The sequence below is a fragment of the Prosopis cineraria genome, unplaced genomic scaffold (assembly GCF_029017545.1).
Source record: "Prosopis cineraria cultivar Desert tree isolate PC_DT_omini unplaced genomic scaffold, ASM2901754v1 PC4, whole genome shotgun sequence".
Lineage (NCBI taxonomy): Eukaryota > Viridiplantae > Streptophyta > Magnoliopsida > Fabales > Fabaceae > Prosopis > Prosopis cineraria.
The window spans coordinates 4862987-4887140 of NW_026555335.1; the positions used below are offsets into that span (position 1 = coordinate 4862987).

The 24154-nt window shown below is 35.6% G+C and overlaps 2 protein-coding genes across 6 annotated transcripts; both read right to left on the reverse strand.

Moving 5' to 3' along the window:
• Positions 1–275: 275 nt before the first annotated feature.
• Positions 276–4269, reverse strand: LOC129309434 (NADH dehydrogenase [ubiquinone] flavoprotein 1, mitochondrial). Of its 3 annotated transcripts, none has more exons than XM_054951011.1 (4): positions 4161–4251; positions 3702–3794; positions 1744–3237; positions 276–718 (listed from the first exon to the last, which is right to left on the reverse strand). In XM_054951011.1, exons 1-3 carry the CDS (start codon positions 4241–4243, stop codon positions 1758–1760), a joined length of 1656 nt encoding a protein of 551 aa, XP_054806986.1. In that variant the 5' UTR covers positions 4244–4251; the 3' UTR covers positions 276–718; positions 1744–1757. The 3 variants fall into 3 exon arrangements, with proteins under 3 accessions (XP_054806986.1, XP_054806988.1, XP_054806987.1); XM_054951013.1 differs by having other exon boundaries at positions 3709–3794; positions 4161–4209; XM_054951012.1 differs by lacking the exon at positions 3702–3794 and having other exon boundaries at positions 4161–4269.
• A 1340-nt stretch (positions 4270–5609) lies between these two features.
• LOC129308478 (serine/threonine protein phosphatase 2A regulatory subunit B''beta-like) lies at positions 5610–23533 on the reverse strand. 3 transcript variants are annotated; one of them, XR_008592623.1, is made up of 14 exons: positions 22790–23533; positions 14580–14819; positions 14397–14502; positions 14175–14274; positions 13140–13245; positions 12922–13012; positions 10523–10664; positions 9594–9741; positions 9365–9474; positions 7597–7753; positions 7369–7494; positions 7119–7268; positions 6015–6446; positions 5610–5917 (listed from the first exon to the last, which is right to left on the reverse strand). XR_008592623.1 is itself a non-coding variant. In XM_054949598.1 (13 exons), exons 1-12 carry the CDS (start codon positions 22937–22939, stop codon positions 7128–7130), a joined length of 1617 nt encoding a protein of 538 aa, XP_054805573.1. In that variant the 5' UTR covers positions 22940–23533; the 3' UTR covers positions 5610–5917; positions 7119–7127. The 3 variants fall into 3 exon arrangements, 1 of the variants encoding a protein (XP_054805573.1); XR_008592624.1 differs by lacking the exon at positions 22790–23533 and adding an exon at positions 15856–15999; XM_054949598.1 differs by lacking the exon at positions 6015–6446.
• Positions 23534–24154: the final 621 nt, after the last annotated feature.

Consider the following 24154-nt stretch of genomic DNA (forward strand, 5'->3'; position numbering starts at 1 on the left):
GCTTTAAAACCGCAAGAGTGCATGGTGGACTCTATATCAGGTAACATTGATTGAAGAACTTGACTCTACAATTCAGGATCTTAAAGTTCTGATCTAACAGGTTTTCACTTAATTAGTCATTGATCTTTGAGACCAAAAGATAACACATTTTTTTTTAAAGAATCATTTTTTGATTAAAACACAAAATTGTAGGTGAGAGGAGCAATAACAAGTAAATTTAACACAAATCAAACCCATATGCAGTAATTTTTCCCAATTAAAGGACGCATCTATGATTGTAAGGAAATCCTACCAGATGATTGGACGAACAGACCGTGACAGAAGATAGTTTGGCTATTACAAAATGACAGACCAACCTTACCATCGTTCTGCCCCGGCAATGTAGTTCACATTACAACTCATCATCATCATCATGACTGACTGATAAACAACAGACAACACATAATCATCGGTTGTTTAGTACAGTTAACAATATATATTATTATCATACACGAAAATGTGTTGAAGGCCATGTTCAGGAAACCCATTATATCGAAGCCCAGAACCATTACATCGAAGCCCAGAACCAGAAGATATATCCGGTTCCAGTCATTGAGTGCTAAATTTTTTAAATTAAAATGAAAAATACGTTAAAGCCACAGAAACCCGGGCCATCAATCCTTCCAAAATCAGGGGCAGACTTTATTATATTTCTTGCTATCCACCAGTATGCTTAGCCCTACACACACATTATAAAAGAAAATAAGATTTACAACTGATGTTCAATTATTAGTTCAAGTGGACACACAAAAATAGTAGCAACCAGCTTTACCCATAAATCTACAAGATACTGTAGCACATTCAATGAAATCATAAAGTAGTCTTGATGTCTTGTGCGTTACCCAATTGCTTCTAGACGTTGAGTTCACATTTCTACTTGATCACAAATCACAACCACAATTAAGCAATGTATTCCATATGATAACCCGGGAGATGTTATACAAGCAATAACTAAGTAAAACAAAGTACTCAACAAAAACCAGTTGAAACAAATTGAAGAAGAATAAGATAGGCATATCAAAAGTAGCTGTAAACTTGTATTCAAAAAAAAATATATATATATATATATATAAATGTATATATATAGTAGTTACAAAACCAACTTGTAGAAATCAAGCCATTAAATAAAGGAAACGCAAAGCAGAGAGCTACAATGAGGTTGAATTGATTTGAATTCCATCAGACAGGATAACGGGTATTATATGAGCAAAATACCAAGATACAGTTTCTAAGAACAACCATCTACCCCCTTGTACCAAATCTTTGCTTTATCTAAATAGGGACAGATCTCCATGGATATCAACAATACTGGCACACATTAAATTTCTACGATGAAACTGCAATAGCAAGCTAGTGTATCTCAACAATTGGGTGGATGATTATCTAGGTAAGTTCTTGCCAGCTCAAAAACTCAAGTTACCATGCAAATCTCCCTCTTCTGGGATTCATAAAGAGTACATTACAAACTAAATTCTGTTTAGACTTTTAGATTTGAGCATTAGAAGTCAAAAGTATCCATCAACAATTTGTGCCAGATAACACAGTAGAAATTTAATTATTTTCTGAAAACAAATAAATTATTTATACAATCATGAATTCCCCCCCTTCACTTTTACATTGCTTCCAGATTCAATCACAATAAAATTAGGAAGAAGAAAGTACAACTTTTGTTAACTAACTAGAAAGAGAGATACAAGAAACAACCTTCAATACAAAGTCTAAGCAGCAGCCTCCAACAACTCCCTCTCTGCACGCTCTTTAATCCTTCTTTCAAGCTCCGGCCTAAAATGCCTGATAAGACCCTGCACTGGCCATGCAGCAGCATCGCCCAAGGCACAGATTGTGTGCCCTTCGATTTGCTTTGTCACCTCCTGAAGCATATCAATTTCTTCCAGCTTTGCATTCCCAACTTTCAATCTTTCCATGATCATCCAGAGCCATCCTGTACCCTCTCTACATGGTGTGCACTGCCCACAGCTTTCATGCTTGTAGAAGTAAGAAAGCCTAGCAATAGCATCCACAACATCAGTTGACTTATCCATCACAATCACGGCTGCAGTCCCCAACCCTGACTGGACAGCTTTGAGTGCGTCATAATCCATCAAAACATCATCACATATATGCTTGGGAATTAGAGGAACAGATGATCCTCCTGGAATTATTGCAAGCAAATTATCCCATCCTCCTCTAACACCTCCACAGTGCCTCTCTATCAACTCTTTCAGGGGAATACTCATTTCCTCCTCAACAGTGCAAGGCTTGTTAACATGCCCAGAGACACAAAATAATTTTGTCCCAGAATTGTTCTTCCTGCCAAAGCTGGCAAACCATTCTGGCCCACGCCTTAAAATAGTAGGAGAAACAGCCACTGTCTCCACATTTGTAACAGTGGTAGGACAACCATACAACCCTGCATTGGCGGGGAAAGGTGGCTTTAATCTTGGCTTACCTTGTTTCCCTTCAAGACTTTCCAAAAGTGCTGTTTCCTCACCACAAATGTAAGCACCAGCACCATAGTGGATATGCACATCAAAATCATAGCCTGAGCCACAGGCATTTTTACCCAATAAACCAGCTGTATAAGCCTCTTTCCTAGCCTTTTCCAAGTTTTTCCGCTCATTTACATATTCACCCCTTATATAAATGTAAGCAGCACTAGCCCGCATTCCCACTCCAGCAATTAAGCATCCTTCTAACAATTTATGCGGGTCATGTCGCATAATTTCTCTGTCTTTGCAAGTCCCAGGTTCACTTTCATCAGCATTGACAACAAGATACGAAGGACGCCCATCAGATGCTTTTGGCATGAATGACCACTTGAGGCCAGAAGGGAAACCAGCACCACCACGTCCACGAAGACCAGACTTCTTTATTTCATTTACAATCCAATCAGTCCCCTTAAGTACCAGATCTTTAGTTCGATACCAATCACCCCGTTTCATGGCACCTTTGAGAAAAGGATCATGTAACCCATATAAGTTAGTAAAAATCCTGTCCTCGTCTTTAAGGCCACCAAAATGGGTTTTCTCTGGAGGTGGAGGTGGTGGTGGTGGTGGTGCAGCCTGAGGAGTGCCAGTAGTAGAAGCACCCTGGGTGCTAAATAATCTGAAACCATGACCCCACTTCTCACTATGATATCGGACTAGGGATGTCCTCTGGAGAGAAAGAATGCTTTTCATGGTTTCCTCACAGAAATTTCTATTTACAACAAAACATTAAGGGTTAATGTTAGGGAACCGACAGAAACCAGGTTATAATTCCTATTTACCAAGAGCATTATACTCAAATCAGCTAGAGGATACAGGCCCAATTCCCAACCATTAATTTAATCATATGATTCAAAAACATTACTATATGAACAATGAATCAGTAATCAGACCGAATTGTACAATCAAATTCAAATTCCTGAAAATACAATACGTAATTAGACAATGCTGTCTAACCGAATAAATGGACGCATCTAGATCATCAAACAGTAACCACCATCTACATTCAAAATATGTCTTTTTTCAAGGGGAAAAAAATTAAAAAAACGTCGAAAACAGTTAAAAATCATCAATCAATAACCACCATTCAGGTTAGCCTTTTCAAAGTGAAAACTCCGAACCCTCAAGTCAACATTACAAAATGACAGACTGAAAATTATTAAGAAAACGCATTACGAAATACCGAACACTACGACGGAAGGCGAGAAGCACAGGCGAGGACGGACAAATGCGAACAGGGTAGCGGAGGTGAGAACCGCAGAACGCCAACTGAGAACGACAACAAGCAATGAAATAAAATTGGAGGAATCGGAAACCATAATCATATCAATCAAAGAATTTATTAAATCCCATTAACAAAACGAAAACCGAGACCCGTTTCTAGCCATCCTCACTCTCTATCGCCTCCTCTCTCCTCTATCTCTACTTCTACTCTGCGAATGCAAAGTTCGATCGCACTCTATACGAGAATCAACCACACGCGCGGACACCTCAAACCCTCTCTTTCAACTTTCAAGCCCAAATCTCAAATTGATTATGGTTTAGCCGTTTAGGGCACAAATTTGAACACTGCGACTCAGTTTTGACGAGAGGCAAAAGAAACAACGGAAGACGAGGAAATGAAGAGTCACGTACCCGCGTACAGCTCTGCGATCTGATGCCACTATAGGAGGATCTGGCGCTGCTGCTGAACGCTGCTTTGTAAGCTGAATTAGCATAGGGTGGATTGGGCATATACGGGAGACCGGAGTAGCGTTAATGAAAATAAAAAAAAAAAGAAAAAAGAAAAAATTATTCCTCCATTTCTATTTTTAAAAGTAATTTTTAACTTAAAATATAGAATATTTTTTAATAATTGAACTTTTCTTTTTAATTTTATCCTTCTTAATTAATATGAATGTATTTAATATAGTTATATCAAAATACATATCATTTTTTATGATATCTAAAAAAATTAACTTTTTTTAAGATAAATGAAATGATTGAAAGTGTTCTATAACAAAGATTGAGAGAGAGCACACACAAAAAAATATCTTACATATTTAAAATGCTTGTTTTTAAAAAATTAAGATAAACATATTTTTTGATAAAAAAGATAAATGTATTTTTAGTATATTATTTATTATATAACAATTTTTTATTATTTTTATAGTTAACACTGTAAAATTCATTTATTAACCAAATCATATTAAGCAGGGTAAAATGAAAACAACATAAACGACGAATATACTACTAGTGTTAACATTGTAAACTAGCATTGATGAAAGCAGGGACAAGAATATGGATTTTCCTAAGTTAATGAGTTTTAAATTAATATTAAGTTAATAATTACATGTAATTTGAACTGAACTAAAAAAATCTAACAGTTTTTGAAGACTAATAATAAAGACATGAAAATTATAAATAAAAAATAGTGTAATACACAACATTATGCCATTGCCTTAATTTTTTTTTTTTTTGGGTTATCCCCCATTCGACAAAAGAAATTTACGCACCACTCACCCCCCGGAAAAGTCAAACCCAAAGAGAAAATCACATAATCTTAATTGAACACCAACTTTTCAAGAGCTAAATTTTTAAAACTCGGGAGTTCATGGCAGAACATTGCGTGGCCAGAATGGCCAAGACGTGGCTAACGTCACGTCTAAAAAGGTTCGCATTAAAGTGGGGAAAGATAAATGCTAAACATTTTGTATTTTTTTATCATTTTTAATTACAATTTTGTAAATATCTGTTTTATGTTTAGATTCCAGATGGAAAATTTTTATTGATAGGCAAGCCAACAGAGTTTCCCATCACTTAAAATTAAAAAATGGTAGAAAATTCTCTTGTTTATAAATTATAAGTAGTGTGATCTTTTTAAGAATCTGTGTACTTCCTATTATTTCTTCACACGTTTTTATTGGATTCAATACAAATTCTTCTATTCCTTCATTTTTTTTTCTCAACAATTTCAACATATATTAAATATATAAAATTTTAAATTATCATCTATTCCATGCGTTGCCCAAAAAATTTACATGTAAAAATTGAATATAAAAAAGAAAAAAATTGAAAAAAAAATGTAAGAGATGCTTTCATCTGAAAAATCCGAGGAATCAAACTTAATTGATAGTGAAAAATAATATCCTGTCTTTTCAACTAGGTTAATTCTCTCAACATTAAAGTGACATGAAAAATTATCTAATAAAATTAAACTATTTTGTAATTAATTCATTGCATCTGCTATCTAGGAAGGGGGGGGGGGGAAGCAATAATAACGATGTGCATTAATAACTACATAACACAGATAGAACTGCTCGCCCTAAAAAAATGGCTACCATATTTGTTTTCATCAGCTATCTTGCTACAAGTGCAAGTCCAAGATTGATATTACCACATTGATCGTTTATCTGTAAATCAAAGAAGCCAAAGGAAACTATATCACTAAATAAAATGTAAAAGTAGATTGATAAAAATAATAAATAAAAAAATATTATGAAGAAATACCCCTTGATACACGGAAAATAAACTTCATGTTCTCTCTTCACTATGCACTTAATAAAGGGAAAAGGGAACATACCGAGTGTTAAAATACAACAAATGCAATGAAATTTGTTTTTGGGGGGGGGGGGGATACAATGACAACCATGACAACAGAGGAAAAACTCCAGCTATAATTTTTTTTTTACAGAAAATTAATTTAATTTGGATTAGTCTAAGAAAAATGTATATAGACAAAAATAAATCCAAGTAGAAGCATGCCTGTCTTCTTCCTGAGGTACTATAACTAACGTGCCGCTTTTTCTTTCTACTTAAAAAAGTCATACGGACCCCTCTATAGAGCACAATTATAGGAGTTTGGTCAGTCTGCAGCGGGCCTCCCAAATGTATTACAGTTTATGCTACAGACTCTTGAAGCATTCATAGCCATTGATGCGTCTGCAGTTATATCAGATGAAATAAAACCGAACTCAAGAAATAGCATAACAATTTTTGTCTAGACATAAGAGACATTCTGATGCAAAGTAAGACGACTTCTGATCTAAAATTTGATCATGAAAAGTATGTCTATGCTTTTTTAATCTTTTGGCCTGATACGTCTTTGCTTCAATATATTAAGGATGAAGAGATTTTTCCAGAAAAGGGTAGAGAGTTTGATACAAGAGAATAACACTTGCTGACATTGGAGAAAAAAGTCTCCCTAAACTAAGAATGTTACTAGTATTGTTAGTATGAAATGCTTAGCCCACATCAAGTAATATTGGAAAAATATTTAAATAGATTGGTTCTCCTACGTCAATATCTAATTATTGGTTGACTGCTCAATAATCAGTATGAGAACTCATAGTCAATGACTTTGGAAAAGGCTTCCAGTGGAGGGATTTGACCAAAGAAGAAATCAAGTATTTAAGTGAGTTGGCACCACTGCTCCAATATCTACTATTGAGATACCAACCCAGTTGAGTGCCTATGGTACAACTGTACAAGAATCTAGATCTTAGCTCAACTAATCATATAAATCACCTAACATTGATGCCAAAACAAATGGCACTAATATACATCAGCATCTAGTTGCATGAGCTATTAACGAATTGAATATACTCAACTTACCCAGAAAAATCAGAATGGAGCCTCAAGTGATTCATCCCAGACATCTCCACTGGCATTTGAAGCATCCTCACCATCCTCTTCCATAGAAAGCCTAATGTACTCTCGATGTGCAAAACGATCCCACTCTGTCAAAGTTGGATCCTCGCGTTCCTTACAAAATACCCACCTTAAAGTCAGAATTGAAAAGCTAACTGTGCCAAAAGAAAGCCTTGAATGGAGAATGGACTGGGATCTAACAGCCTGCTTTTACCTGGCGTATGAGGAATGGATCACGGGTTTCAAAAGCAATGAACTTGTTGAGGTTGAAAAGAATATTGAAAACATTTCCAGAAAGTTTGCTGGATTTCACATCTTTTAATGTGATATATCCCTCATTCTGCATAAATACTTTGGTCAGCGCTAGCTATGCGGCAGAAGGATGAAAACAGTGACAACTAGGGAAAAAAACCAAAGATGTATGAATAAGAAAAATAAAAACCTCTGGTCCTATCATATCAACTATCTGACATAATATGTCTTCAAAAAGCACTGATTCTTGGGCCATGCATTCCATTCGATGCAACTGCTCCTCATAAAAGAACAGCAATTCATTTGAGGTAAGTATTCCATTCCCATCCAAATCAATGCATTTGAACCTATTATGACAGAAGTAGAAGTTAATTTCTATTCGAAGAGGCTGCAATTCTTATGGAAGGGGAAATGACGAAAAATTTGGTGAAGGGAATATAGCCTCATGAACTCGATTCAAAACATAGAGACTTCAGTCCATATGCAAATCAAGACATTTTGTGTAAGCAAGCTCCACTAGATCAACAAGTATTAAAGTTCTGGTGCTGAGAATCTCATTATTTATGTTCTGGTTGGTAGGTCTATGTTTCATGTACCCAATATCTCAAATCCTAACTCTCCCCACATCCCAACAACAGAACTTGTCCAATAGACAAACTCATCTGGCAAATTAATAGGGACCCAAGTACCTATATCACTTACAGTAGAAAGAAGAAGAGAGCAATGACAGCGGAGAGTAGTGGGTAAGTGGATGAAACAGTAGTAAAAAAGATGGTACATAGGTAATCTTGTGTTCCTAGTTCAAGTCCTTATTCTGTAGATAGGAGTAATTATGCAGTAGTTTATATAATGTTCTGTTGTTATCACATTCAGTCATGCGTTAGGCGCAGTTATGCAGCAGTTCAGGATTCAGTTATGTGCTAATGAATAGCAATAGTGAGGATGCTGTAGGTGTTTTATGCATTTGATTATCTTTGTATTGGAGATTCTCCCCTGTTCTATGGAAGATATTGTTTTTTTTTTTTTTTTTTCAGATTCTCGCATTATTTCCTTCAAGGGAATTTTCACCTAATTCCTCTTCTTTAGATTACTTAGTACCTATCACAAAAAAGGTAATAAAATTTATCTAAGGAGGTACACCATACGAATGCCACATTGTCACATCCTTTGCAACGCAAAAGGTGCGAGAACATATAATGTTCTATAAATTTGTCCATACGAAAAGTCAACCTCAATTTTTGGAATATTATATACATAAATGCATGTGTTGACTCTTGTGCGTGAACATTCTGGACACACAAAAGGGGAAAGAAACTAACATGATGTACAGCATGACCAAGACAAACCTTTCTTTCCAATTGAAGTTATACGTTAACTTCATAAATAAACCTATTAACAAGCAATTACTGCAATACACATGGTTAAATAATAACTATTCTCTAGCAGAAGCCAAGAAGCCTTTTTCTTCAACATGTTGACAGGCGTATTGAAAAATCCAAGTATTCTAGAATAGATTAGGGAAGACCGGCTAGTACTAAATTCTACTGGAAACTGCTATCATAGTGAGTGACGCACTTCAATTTTTTTTTTAATAGGCCAGAGTACAATCCTTATAAAAACGTCAAATTATTTTATTTTCAATTTTAAAACTCCTGACCATACAATAATTAAAGAAAGATCTTTTCATAACTTTAGAGACAAAAAGTGGAGATGGAAAACTTCCTTCTTGCTCTCTTTATTTAGTATTGACCGAGTAAACCGGTAAAAAAAAAAAACAAGAAGAAGAAGTATTTCCAATTTACACCTTTCTTTTACCTTCCATTCCACATTAAATCCTCTTTAAAATATGTCAGAAGAATATGATTTGTCTTTTTAATCACCCAAGTGGGAACATGGCAGCAAAATTTCATAACATAGTATATACAAGGGTCCCCAGAATCTGAGAAGGTGAAGTATACCAGTACTCTAAACTAGGTTCAGATGACTTGTCCTCCTCAGCAAGTATGAAGTAAACAAAATCTTCATAACTCATCTTCCCTTCAAGTTTACTGGTAAATTTCCTTGGAACCTAAGAGACAAGACCAAAAAAAAAAACAGGAAAAGGAAAGAAAAGGAAGAACTATGATCAAGAAACTTCTTTGGGCCTGGTAAATCTCAACTTCAAATATCAGCCGTGATCCAACAAACCTGGGAAAAAATTCTATCAACAATCCTGTAGGTAAGAGCATGGTTTCCATATCTAATAAGGTTCTCTCTATCAATAAAAAAGTCATGGTCTGTGTCGAGCTCCCAAAATTTGCAGTAAATGACATAAAAATGCTCATATGAGAAGTACCTGAAATTCAGTAAGAGAATCAAATAAACTTGGAAAAAAGAAAAAGAAAAGGAAAGAAAGAAAGAAAGCAAATTACAATTCAGAAGAGTTACAAAAATGGAAAAATAATCAACCATGGGACTCAGTGGTTGCTTGGTTGTAGCCTTGGAGGTAAGTACAGAGAGGAAGTCAAACTTCCCAAGTAATGAAATTATCCCTACTTGGTTCACTAATAGCCTTGCCTTCCCAGGAAGATAAGCCTCACACTTCCGTCACAACTAGGGGAGTAACTTACTGAGTAAAACCCAGGTAAGTTCTACTTCGCCAATATTTATTGTATATTTACAAACTTACCCTTTAACATTATAAAATCAAATCCAATTAAAAGGATATTATTGTCTTTATCATTAAAAAAATATATTATATTTACTTAAAAATAATTAGACATCTTGGGAACTTAAATAATGAAACAGTCATTTATGTAGCCTCCAAGAAGTATACTTCCCAGAAAGTTAACTTCCTGAGAAGTTCAATCAACCGAACCAAACGACCCCTTGAACATATTTGGGCTAGACCCTTCATGATTTAACTTAAGTAAAGCACAGCAGCTAACAAGAACGTAAGGAAAAAATTGTCTCCGCCATACAAGTACAGAAAAAATACGGAACTAAGACCTCTATTATTTTCTCAACAAGGATCAAGGCGATGATTTCACAGGAGTCAAAGCTTGAAATCCATAGAAGAAAATTTCCAGAATATAAAATTCCGTTTATTTTCACAAATTGTTAGCCAATGGCTTTACCTCAGAATTTTGTTTATGTCCTCTTCCTCATCTGCATGCTGCATGGCAGCAATTAGGTTCCCGCGTTTTAACTCCCGGAGGGTGAGCCTGCCATTTCCTGATCGATTCATGTAGTAGAAAATTCTATATATGACTGTCTCCGCTGTTCAATCTCAAAACACGAAGCAGTGAGAAATAACCCAAGAAATTAGCATATTTCGGCACTAGAAATCAAATTTAGACTTGAGGAGGTGTTACATAAGATGTAAGCATAATTTATTTCAACACAAACTAGCACTGAACGGGGATCATTTATATGTGCAATCATTTGTAGCAAGTGAAAACCAGTTATAAAACAATTAAATATAGATGTTACAGGTCAAGTAAGAAAATAACACAAGTCACATCCTTTTCTTATTTGTTATTGAGCTACATCAAAATGTTGCCCCCTTATTTAGTATAGATTTTTTAATTTGAAACATTATATGTCCGCACCGGCTTTAATAACAGAAGTTCTGTCTTCAGAATGAGTAGCTTTTGTTTTAGCGCACATACATACATACATATATATATATATATAATCAAGTACAGAAACTCGTTAGAATGTTACCATATCCCAATCAACCATCTTTTACAATACTTTATGTATTTATATATTTTTACACAATGATAGAGTCATCTAAAAGATTACAGACATCTAACTTTACAGAATTCATATGTTCTATACAGCTTGGCAGAAAAAAAGGAGGGAAAGAGAAAAAAAAACAGGAAAGGACAAACCCAGACAAATTTATACATTCATACAACATTAATTCTAGATTCTAATTCCTTTCCCTTTTTTAAAAAATCTTTTTAAAAACATAAATAGAGTAAAATACACAGCAAGAGGAAATTGCAACTGGAAGCATATCCAAACTATAATTTCAATTTCAATTTAGTAAATCTAAAGAAAGTCGTCTGAATGCTATACAGACTCCCTTTTGTCAAACAACCCAGTCCCCATTTGGGCAATTTTGCTGAGTCGATTTCTCATGTCAGCAACCCAAAATTCTAAAAGCCTCCTATGGATTAGGATGTGAAATTATGCTGTACAGAAAGGCAATGTATGTAGCTTTTCTCAAAATTCTCTCATTAAGAGTATGCAAACACTAGAGCGTTGTCAGTAGTTAAAAGTTTCATTTTCAATCCTTAAGAGTCTTCTAGCAGGCCTTAAGCAAAACCTGCGTGTTTAAGGTACAACTGCATGTATTCAACTTCTCTAGATTTCCTTTTAATTGTTTCCTTTTACCTCAGTGTGTTAAGTTTAACTTCCTGCCCAAAAACATGCAGTTTTCCACAAAGTACGAGCCTAAGTTGCAAGGTAGGGGTATGGTTGCAGTATGTGACGGTTTATAAATTGGAACAGAAAATACTTTAAATCAACAAATTCAAAATTAATAATAAATACAAATACCCATAACGTATAGTATCTCAATCAATAAAACAAGTATTATAATAAACATTTATAATGCATAATCTAATAACAAAGTAATTTAACAAATTCAGTATTCACCTAATTGTCCAAAAATAAAATTTTAAATGCTAAAGCAAGACCTTCAAAAAATAAAAATAATTAACTTCATATGATTGGATTTACTGTAGTCATTATTACTGAGTACTAATGTTAAGCCATAACTAAGGATATTGCATGATTTAATTAATAAGTTGACCTGCAACATGCTAAGAAATTATTAGCACTGCCAAATAGCACTCTCATCACGTCACTATGGAAGACTGGCATTGTCCCAAAAAACCATAGCCCCTAACACATCGAGAAAGTTAAGAGGTCTAGAAAGAAGGCACTGCTGAAAACATTGTAGCCTTGCAAGAAAAGCAGAGACATGGATTTTGAGATATAAAATTAAGGAACACAAAAACAGAGAATCAATGGAGTGAAACTCACAGCAAGTTGAAGGAGAAGAATGATAATATCAGTGGTAAAGAAAACAGTACTGATGGTGTATGTATATCATTCCCCATGCTTCATAGCCTTGTTCTAAGGACACACCAGTTTCTTTCAAAGACTAAATTGCAAAAGTTATATTAAAGCAATTTTTAAATCACTTTGTTAGTAGATTTAGCTGTCTTTCACATTATCCACACACTGACGTGCCCACAAAAAGAGTCAGCCCACACCCCAAAAACAAAAAATTCCAAACCAAGAGATTAAGGAGGTTATATCTCCGTTGGATAGTTTTATAGACTCTATAGTCAGAGACCTTCAACAGAAATTGGCCCAAAACAGCAAACATGTAGAAGACCTTCCAGTTCTTTTCAAAAACATTATGTGATAACATGTGATTAAAATATCATTGGACAACAGATATAGAGAAAATAGAAGACACTAAAACCAACGTTGTTGCTCAATTAAATGGCAATACCATATCTTTCCTGAAATTCAGGTGTGCTTTGCAAAAATTCCAACCCTGGATGAGTTGCTAAAAGTTCCCTTAAGACAGGTTTAAAATCATCCTACATCCAAAATGGAAGGCATAAGGGCAAATCCCATACATTCAAGCATGTACTTGGTAAATAATATTAAGATAACGCATAGCAATAACATTAGGAGTTGCATGACATTTTTTAATACAATGCAAACCTGCAAAAGGTATGTTCTATCTGGATGCTTCAGTATGGTATATATTTGCGTGGCCAAATCCATAGTTAACATATTACCCTGAATCCAATACTCAATAAATTGATCCCTACAATATTTCATAAAGTGAAAGGATCAGCTCAACAGGAAGTAATCCTATGGCCAAATGGTGCAATCATACAGCTTGTCAGAAAATGAGATCTCCAATAAGTAATATTTTTTTGCTGAAATTAAACCTTTCAATTCTATATAGAGTTCACAAATGACCCAAGGTAAGACTTTGGTGAAAAGAACAATTACAGGAGATTGCCACAGTTAAAGTGTAAAGTGCTTCTAACATTAAATTCAAACTTTAGGCTAAACAATCTAAAATAAGCCTTCTCAAGACAATTTAAAATCACCTCCTACCAAATAGCCAAAACATCAATGAGGATAGCTTTTTCAATGGGTTTATAAAACATCCAAACAATATAAAAAAATTACATGAATTAGATTGGTGAACACTTGATCTGAAGATAATGTTACAGATATTAGAGATTTATGAAAGCCATATAGTTTAATAGTTACTAGTAGAGAACCCAAATATTAAGGATTTTGGATTATTAAGGACTCAAATAATTATTGTAGGTTAAGAAGAGTCAGGTTTAGGACAACCAAAGTAAAGGGTAAAAATGTGTCAGCGTGGTCATAATTTTATGCGCACATCAAAAATAAATCTAAATAATATATTTTGTTTAGTATATTCCTAATCTACCATACTTCTGTACTTCCACTTTTCTCAACAGTTACTATCTATTTCCCCTATGGGAGGAAAGGAGGGAAATGGGAATCACCACCCAGAAGCATTAACCCAAAAAGTGAACACTTGGCAGAAGCTCACTCTAATTGCCAACGTCTTCTTGCAGCTCTATTTCCCATATCATTCAACCATCAGCTTTGTTACATCCACAACTACAAACTCTAGGGAAATATTAAAATTAAAAATTCAGAAAGTTCATCTAATGCAGTGATCCAGACAGATGAAGTGGAAATTAATACCTTGTTATCGTTCCTGTAAAATTGACATCAATTTTTTTGAACAGAGCAGTGGAGCAAAATGAGGGTAGTTTGCAGATTTCTTTGGTGACAGACTTAAATTCTGCAATAATAGAAGCCAAATTAACAGGAAAAATTAAAGATTAAAACTTCTCTAGAGAACTAAAAGTCTAACAGATTTGCAAAAACTGATCAACTCATAGAATATCATGTTCTCATTCTCACCATGCAATTGCAGACCGTCCACATGACCATAAAAATGATGATCAATTTGAAACAGGAAATGCTCTGTCACCTCATTTGGAGGTGGACGCCCATTTTTAAAATAGAACTGCAAGAATATTCAGAGCACAGTTAATGAATTACAAGCAATTAACTTATCAAAGTTTAGAAGAGAGTAGTAAATACCGGCGGGATAACTTCTCGTACAGGATCACTGACTACTTTTAGTGGAGAACCTAATGAAGAAGGACTAGCTCTCTGTTTCATGGTACGTGGGGAGCCAGATGAACTGCGAGGTGAAAGTGGAGGTGTACTCCCAGCAGGAAACATGGAAGGCAATGAGTTACTTCCCACAACATTTGTACTTGTGTTCCCAACTGCGCTCAAAGGAATACCTGCTTTTGCATCGGCAAGCATAGACTTAACCTGTGTACACAACATATCAATAAATAAGTTACAGCTACACATACCTTTGTGTGAAAGAAAATATACAACAGAGTTCAGAAGAACAAAATGATTAAGAAAAAGGACAAAAGAGAGAAGGATGTTAAGGAATATTTGAAACTAGATTAAAAATATTAACTTTAACACCGCATAATCCAACAAATTCCCAAAGAACATTAAATCTGCAAAGAAACAATATAGCTTAAATTCACCCATGCAAAGGCCAAGGAGGAGAGTCAAAATGATTCCAGCACAACCAAATAATAAGTTCAAAAATAAATAATTAATCTTATAGATTTTCCTTAACGCTTAAAAATTTCAGTTCCAGCACAATGATATTTTAGTAATTAAAATACAAATCATTATGTCAAGAGTAGTAATATGGCCTACCTTTCATCACTGTAACATATAAATTTTCAAAGCATAAACGACATATTTGAATTAAAAAATTGACCATGATAATAATCATATTTCAAATCTTAAAAAAATCATGAACAATTTCATTAAACTTTTCATTTTTTTTCTTTCAAAATACCTAAAACCCACTGAACCTTTTCATGCTCTTCAACCAAAACTATCTCAGAGTTCTCTTTCAAGCATCGCAGGAAAAGAAAGAAAGAAAGAAACCACACATACGCATCTTCATTTTATACTTATATAGTTGTGCATGAAAATTGTCATTTCACAATAAAGTTCATAAGTATATTGCTGATTTCATGTGCAAGAAAAGTCTGTATCCATATGTGGAAATATACTATATTTAATGTAAATATCTGATAGTTATTATAAGATCAGATATATTAGGAAGCTTTTCATTTTATTCTCTCTATCCCTCATTTCTCGACCATATATCTCGACCATATATCAGCTGAGTATGTATATATGTATGCAACCACCCACTGTATAGTTTACTCAGTTTTTTGCTCAGTAAATCTTCATGGTATCAGAGCACAAAGAAGAACGAGCAACTAAATCATCAGAGACGAACATGGACTCGAGCTCTCAGCCTGAGACTCACCGAAATACAGAGTCGTCTGGCTTGGAGAGTTCGTCCGTTGCGAGCTCGCGTCAAGTCGCACACCTCGTGACTGGCCAAGAAAGCTCACTCGTCTCTCTCATCTCAGAAAAACTCACCGGTGTCAACTACCGAGAATGGGCCCAAACGGTGCAGCTCGCGGTAGAAGGTCGTGGCAAATGGGAGTACGTTTTCGGTGAAACCCAGTGTCCAGAGGCAACGAATGTCAAGGCTCTCAGGCTCTAGAAGACCAAAAACTCAATGGTATGCTCATGGCTGGTTAATTCAATGGCACCGGCTGTGAAGAAGAGTTTTTTATTTCTCCCAACAGCTCGGGAGATATGGGACGCTGTGAAGGAGGCATGCTCAGATGGGGAGAATGCTTCTCAAGTGTTTGAGATTAAATCCAAGCTATGGCTCATAAAGCAAGGTAATCATGACCCAAGTGAATATTACCTTGAAAAAACTGCTCTATGGCAGGAACTTGATCTGATTACTGCTGAAGAATGGACCAGTTCTGAGGGTGCTGCTCGGTTCAGAAAACGGCTGGAGAAAGAACGACTGTATGAGTTGCTAGTCGGACTTAATTCAGACTTGGATGATATTCGTGGCAGAATTCTGAGTGTGGAACCTTTGCCATCTGTCCGTGAAGCCTTTGCAATGATCCGGAGGGAGTACTCCCGAAGGAAGGTAATGTTGAAAGACGAACCCATTTCTCAAACCAGTACTTTTGAATCATCTGCCCTTGCTGCCAAGTCTAATGATCCTAGAAGCACTAAAGGACATCCCACGTGTGAACACTGTAAGAAAGTGGGCCACACAAAGGATAAATACTGGGACCTCCATGGTAAGCCACCCGACTGGAAGCCAAGAAAGGGAAAAAGTTGTGGATATGTTGCTGAAAGCTCCATGGGAAATGATAACTCACAGCCCTCAAATGATCAACTAAGTAAGATCATTGAAATGCTGTCAGCCCTACAAACTAATAAGCAACCTATTGCTAATGTGGTACAAAGAGGTAATTTTTCTAAAGCCTTGGCTACTATTAAAAGAGTATGCATTGGAGATTGCTGGATAGTAAACTCAAGCGCGTCAGATCATATGACTGATAATATTAAATTATTTACAACCTATGTACCTTGCCAAAAGAACTTTACAGTCAAGATTGCTGATGCATCAGAGTCGGTTATCTCTGGTATAGGGAGTATACAACTCTCATCTACTTTAACCTTACATCATGTTCTGCATGTGCCTAATTTAAAATGTAACTTACTCTCAATAAGTAAATTGGCAAAGAATGAAAAATGTCATGTTGATTTCTTTGCTACTTATTGTCTTTTCCAGGATCTACTGACGGGGATGACGATTGGCAGTGCTAAGGAATTTGATGGTCTTTACTACCTGGATGGAAATAAAGTCAGTAATGTTAGGTCATGAAATAAAGTGTCTCCCTAAGACTAGTGAGTTGGAATTGTGGCACAAACGTCTTGGTCATCCTAATTTCAATTATATGTCAAAATTATTTCCTTTAATTTGCAATAAAAGTGATTATTCTCAGCTCTATTGTGACTCTTGTGAAAAAGCAAAACACCATCATATTTCCTTTCCTAATCAGCCATACATTGCATCAAAGCCTTTTACAATCATTCACAGTGATCTATGGGGGCCCTCTCGGGTCCCTAATAGGACTCACTCAAAGTGGTTCATTACCTTTATTGATGACCATTCTCACGTTACTTGGGTGTTCCTTCTAAAAGACAAATCTGATGTTTCTCAGGTGTTCATTGATTTCTATCATATGGTAAAAAATCAGTTTCACACGTCTATTCAAACACTTCACACTGATAATGGCACAGAATACTTCAACAAACATCTCTCCACCTTTTTACTTTCCAAAGGAATTGTTCACAAAAGTACCTGTCCTTACAGTCCTCAGCAGAATGGTATTGCTGAAAGGAAAAATAGGCACATTCTTGAAACAGCTCGTGCACTTCTCTTTAGCAGCCATGTTCCTAAATATCACTAGGATAATGCTGTCCTAACTGCAACCTTCCTTATTAACCGCCTTCCCAATCGCACCTTGTCATATAAAACTCCCATTGAAGTTCTACACCAAACTTACAATCTACCCTACCTGAAAATACTTTACCCTTACGAGTATTTGGATGTACTTCCTATGTTCATCTTCATCACACAAACAAACTTGACCCCAAAGCTGTCCGATGTGTTTTTCTTGGTTACTCTGCCACTTAAAAGGGGTACAAGTACTTTGATCCCATCATTAAACGTATCTTTACCACCTGTAATGCCACCTTTCACAAAACAGAATCCTTCTACTCCCGATCTCCAATCCAAGGGGAGAATTGGAATGAATTGCAGATTGGCATGGGTGAAAACATGAGTGAAATACCTAAAACACCCAACCTTATAGCTGTACCTCATCATTTGTCTCTTGAACTCACTGATCTTGATTTGGACCTAGGAATTGAGAACACCAATACTAGAAATGATATGCCAAATCCTAGTCCAAAGGAGATGTCCACAACAGGGGGAGACACTACATTTGCACAGACCTATACACGAAAAAACAAGACAGGTAAACAGACCCATATCTCAAGCACTGACCAAGAGTCAGAACCAAATGTAGGTCCAAAAGAAGATAATGGAGGAAGTCTGGAAGAATCAGGTGGTAAGGATGATATTGACCTACCGATAGCTATGAGGAAGAAGCCGAGAGCCTGTACTAGGCATCCTATCGAGAGGTTTGTGTCTTAATCAAGCATTGTCTGCTAAATTTTTTGGATTTACCGCCCATTTGGACAGTGTTACAGTACCAAAGAACATTGAAGAGGCTATGGCCGTACCTGAATGGAGACAAGCTGTAATGGAGGAAATGGAGGCATTGACAGACAACAATACTTGGGATGTAGTAGAATTACCTCCAGGAAAGAAAGCAGTTGGATGTAAGTGGGTCTTCACACCTAAATACAATGCTGATGGGACTCTAAACAAACACAAAGGGAGACTTGTCGCTCAAGGGTTCTCCCAAGTGTATGGTATAGACTACACGGAGACATTCACACCGGTAGCCAAACTCAATACTGTTAGAATAATTCTATCACTAGCAGCCAACCTTGATTGGCCATTACATCAATTAGATGTAAAAAACACCTTCCTAAATGGTGAGTTGAAAGAGGAAGTATATATGAAGTTGCCACCAGGGTTCCCAGGAAATAAACCGAATCAAGTGTGCAAATTGAAGAAGTCCTTATATGGACTAAAGCAGTCTCCGAGAGCGTGGTTTGAGAAACTCACACGGGTACTAAAAATGGCAAGGTTCAAACAAGGTCAAAGTGATCACACGATGTTCTACAAACACCGAGGCACTAAAACTACTGTTTTGTTGGTTTATGTGAATGATATGGTTCTTACAGGCGATGATGCTGAGGAGATTGAAGATCTTAAAAGGGCATTGGCTCAAGAGTTTCAAATAAAAGATCTTGGAAAAATGAAGTATTTTCTGGGCATGGAGGTAGCAAGATCCACGAAGGGAATATCTATTTCTCAAAGAAAATATGTGCTAGATCTCTTAAACAAGACTGGCATGCTTGGGTGCAGACCTAGTGATACACCTATCCGAGTTGACAAGATAAGCAATGAAGAGAATCTTGGCAAGTCTGTTGATATGGGCAAGTATCAGCGTATGGTGGGAAAATTAATCTATTTGTCACATACTAAGCCAGACATCGCCTTTGCAGTTAGCATGGTGAGTCAACATTCACATGACCCCAAGCAAAAACACTTGAATGAGGTCTACAAGATTCTCAAGTATTTGAAAGGTACTCTTGGAAAGGGTTTATGGTTTAAGAAATCTGAGAAGCGTGATGTGGAACTCTACACGGATGCAGATTGGGCAGGTGATCAAGAGGATAGAAAATCTACATCTGAATACTGCACCTTTGTTTGGGGAAACTTGGTTACTTGGAGAAGCAAGAAGCAAAGTGTAGTAGCCCGTAGTAGTGCAAAAGCAGAATTTCTAGCTATTGCTTTGGGAATTTGTGAAGGTATATGGATTAAAAGGGTGATTGAGGAACTAAAAAAGGATGTTAACCTACCTATCACTCTGTATTCAGACAGTATGGCAGCAATCAGCATCTCACACAATCCAATCCAACATGATAGGACCAAGCATGTTGAGATAGATAGACACTTTATCAGAGAGAAGATTGATACTGGCATCATCCAAATGAGACACATACCAACAAGGGAGCAAACAGCTGATATTCTCACCAAAGGCTTGAGTAGAGATAAGTTTGATTATTTCATCAGCAAGTTGGACATGATTAACATCTATGGTCCAACTTGAGGGGGAGTGTGGAAATATAATATATTTAATGTAAATATCTGATAGTTATTATAGGATCAGATATATTAGGAAGCTTTTTATTTTATTCTCTCTATCCCTCATTTCTCGGCCATATATCTCAGCCATATATCAGCTGAGTATGTATATATGTATGCGACCACCCACTGTATAGTTTACTCAGTTTTTTGCTCAGTAAATCTTCACCATATGATCATATACAGGCAACACCAAGGATCTCAAAAATATCACATTTTCGGAAGTTAGGGAACTTTTATCATCACTCCTGTTAATATTATGTTAAGCATTAATTCCAAGAGAAAGCTATAATTATAAAATAAAATTCCATGTCTCTTCTCACAAGTAGTAAACAAGCAATTACAACTTTTTGGTTAACCAATTTACATGGATCTCAGCCTCACCAACCAGTTGGCACCCTGGCCTAGTCTTGAAACCTAAGTGATTGAAGATTCACTTCAATGAAAATCCCCTTGATCATTACTCTCTTTCTCTCATTATCAACTCAATGTTTATGAAAAAGGCTTTTCATTTTTCTGTCATCAGTTACAAATCCATAACTTATCACACACACACACACACAGGCTTCTCAATTCGCCAATCATGGAAAAACGTTTCAATAAAGCATAAACATGTCGCCTAGCTACCTATTTTCTTAATCATTATTTAGTGCATGGTCATAAATATATTCCTCTATAAGATCATATAAACAAGAACTCAGTAGTCCAGTCACGCGCAAAAGGTATTCATATCTTATTAGTCTTCACATGCAAGAAGACTAAGGAAATACCAGGAACTATAAAGATAGCATAATAGATTGAGGATTGAACATTCATATAATTTTCCCCACATATCACCAAAAGTCCCCAGTCTTTGAATCTGGATTGAACTAATTTAAATTTCTTATATCTGCAACCACATATCGCTCTAAAAAATATAGTAATTTAACTAAAACGTGTATATCTTTCTGCACTTGAATATTTCCAGGTCAAATAAAATACAGCGACTGTAGAGCACGTCTTAGGACTAAATTGAATGTTTTCTGCTTCACAAGTTAAATATGCAGATGCAAACTATTAGAGAGACATGTAGAAGCCCAAGCAGCACTCCAGGTAACAGCTCAAGAATGAAATGCCCATAATAACTGCTAGTGCTAGTGCATAAATCATTTATGATAAAAAATAACCATCTTTGGAATCCAAACTATAGTTAGAAGCTTGCTGTTATAAATCTTCTATGATTAAGCATGATACCATAACAAGTATAATAACACCTGCCATTCCCCAAATAGAACTTTTTAATCAATGATAATTGACGTGAACACACAAAATGAGATATTTATCTCTTCTATGGGAATATAAAATATGTTCAGCATAGATGCATCTAACGTGGCATATATAGAAATGACGTTTTAGGGAAATTCCTATCATAATGTGGTTAAAAAGTTATCCTGAAGGTGAAGGAAATCATCTAAACTTAGAAAACAGTAAGATTTTCTATTATGGTCAAAGTTAGAAATAGAGAATGCACCTTTTCAATTGCCGGATAATTGGCAACCTAGAAATACATCAAGGCATCAACTAGCAAATATGGAAAAAAGGGTCATCAATATGTGACTAGTACATTAAATTAGCAAACCAGGGTAGTTCAAATAACTCAGTACTTATTAAATCAGGGCCCTTGCAGGATCAGACTTCTACTAGATTCAAGATAGCTGCTCTAAACGTTTAGTCTTACATCAATAACAAGGTCAACTCACATGTCCTACTTTTAGTTGGAATCTCAGCATTATGAGACATACAGGACGACATGACTCATGAAACAAAGGGGACTAAAGTTATCGAGCTTGTGATGACACCTCAGCTTGAATATTAACAAAAAAACTACTAGAAAAAGAAAGGCCACTTGAGGCACCATGAGTTGTCTGTTTCATACATTCAAAAATAGGATCAGGAACCTTCTATTTAATGGTTGTTTCTTTCAAACACAGGAAGAAACTATTACAAGTATGGTATTTTCAGGGGAGAGTAGAAATCCAGCTGACAGAGATGGAATGGACTATTTCTGTACAGGAGACGAGTTGGTAAGTGGCAGGCAATGCATTTGAGGCTGTTTTAATGTGCATGGAAGCTACTTCACATGGAAAGAGAGGAAAGCTCCAACAAAACTGTTTTGATTTTCCAGATAAGAGCACAGCCAAAAAGTTAATGTTTTAATTAGGCCAGGCTAACTTGAACTATTGCGGTCAAGTAGAAACGAAATAATACAGATCGGGGATCATAATTGATCGTTATGCGGAAGAGTATATCGTTTTAGTTACTTTACATTGAACGGTGTCTTATGTTACATTTGTCAGATTTTGGACAGCTCTGACCACAAAGACTTTGATTTTCCGAAATGAAACTCACATATTCTTAAGAAGATAACAATTTAACAAGCAACCAATATGATAGCATTCTACAAGGATCCTCATTGTATCATCTCCTACAAGAGTGTAAACACGCGGAAATCAAATTTATACATAAAAAATTTAGTTCAGTCAGATCAACTATGTACCAGGCGACTAGTATCTGGCAGCGAAAGCCATTGTGAGAATAGCTCCTCAGCAATACAAGGACTAGCCTTCAGTGCAAAAGGTGACACCTCTGGAAGCTGCAACATGTCTGGGTCCAACAACAACGCATCCTCAGTTTCCTCTATGTTCATCGTAGATCAATTCTGTCTCTCATACACTACCCAAAATTATCACCACAGAAAATAACAACAGAAACCCTAAACCCCACTTTTCAACCAGCAGTCTTCTTCTCCTTCAACGCTTTTTCTTCGGCTAATAAAACCCAGTTACAATTTAGCAACTAAAAGCGGGGGGGAAAACTGTAGAAAACATGTATAATGAGATGAGAACCGATAAGAGTCTTCAATTTCCTTCACTCCACAGCTTCCACAAGATAATTCAGCTTAGAGCCAGAAATTAAGAATTCGAAACAAAAAAAAAAAATAGAGAGGAGGACAGAGATTATGATTTGGGAAGAATCAGAGAACAGACATTTTCAAGGAGAAAGCAGAAAATAAAAATGAAATCGATAAAATATGAGGTTTTAGATACGACTTGAAGGGAGAAAAGTGATGCAAATGAGATAAACCCTCTTTTTGGTTTTTTGAGGATTAACGCGGAAAGGAGAAGAAATCGAGTGACGCAGCCGCGGTGAAGTTGGGAAAAGAAAGCGAGAGATAGACAGCTAAAGCATGAGAAAGTAGCAGTAAATGGGCACGCACTGTAGCAACTGAAATTAGAGAGTCTCATTCATGTGAGTGAGACTCGGCAAGAGTAAACGATTGCGGATGGACTCCGAACTAGGGAAATTTTTAAAATTTTAAATTTTTATCGCGCTGGAGAAAATAAACAACAGACTATATTTATTTAAAATGTAAAATTATGCGATATAAATAGTATCTTTGCTAGACATATTTTCTAATTACATTCATTTGGATCATAATTTCTTCCTATTCTATTTATAATTTACTTTAACATTTTATAATTTACTTTTAACATTTTGATTGAAACTTAAAAAAAACCTTTAAATTTATGACTAAAAATTCAATAATTTTTTTATTTTACCCTCATGAAATATATATATTTTAAACTTAAAATAATTTAATATTTAATAATCTTTCTAATACGTAATAAGAATAAAGAATAAAGGTAGACATAATAATTATTGAATTATTTTATAAATAAAATTAAAATAAATACCTTTTCCATAAAATAAGAAGAGAAGGTAGCTAATTATAATTCTTTTTTTTTTTTGAAATGTTTTTTTTCTCAGACAATCTACATTTAAATCATCATTACAATACAAGAGAATATGAAAATAGAATTGGTGTATAAAAATGGAAAGCATGTCACAAAAAGTATCATGC

Bases quoted from the DNA above. Each gene is read 5' to 3' on its own strand.
- LOC129309434 (XM_054951011.1), bottom strand. From the start codon at position 4,243: ATGCTAATTCAGCTTACAAAGCAGCGTTCAGCAGCAGCGCCAGATCCT. The intron at 3,795-4,160 runs GTACGTGACTCT...TGTCGTTCTCAG, and splicing joins GATCGCAGAGCTGTACGCGG to TTGGCGTTCTGCGGTTCTCA. The intron at 3,238-3,701 runs GTAATGCGTTTT...TGTTGTAAATAG, and splicing joins GTCGTAGTGTTCGGTATTTC to AAATTTCTGTGAGGAAACCA.
- LOC129308478 (XM_054949598.1), bottom strand. From the start codon at position 22,939: ATGAACATAGAGGAAACTGAGGATGCGTTGTTGTTGGACCCAGACATG. The intron at 7,754-9,364 runs GTATACTTCACC...CTGTCATAATAG, and splicing joins GAACCTAGTTTAGAGTACTG to GTTCAAATGCATTGATTTGG. The intron at 7,495-7,596 runs GTTTTTATTTTT...GTATTTATGCAG, and splicing joins TTGATATGATAGGACCAGAG to AATGAGGGATATATCACATT.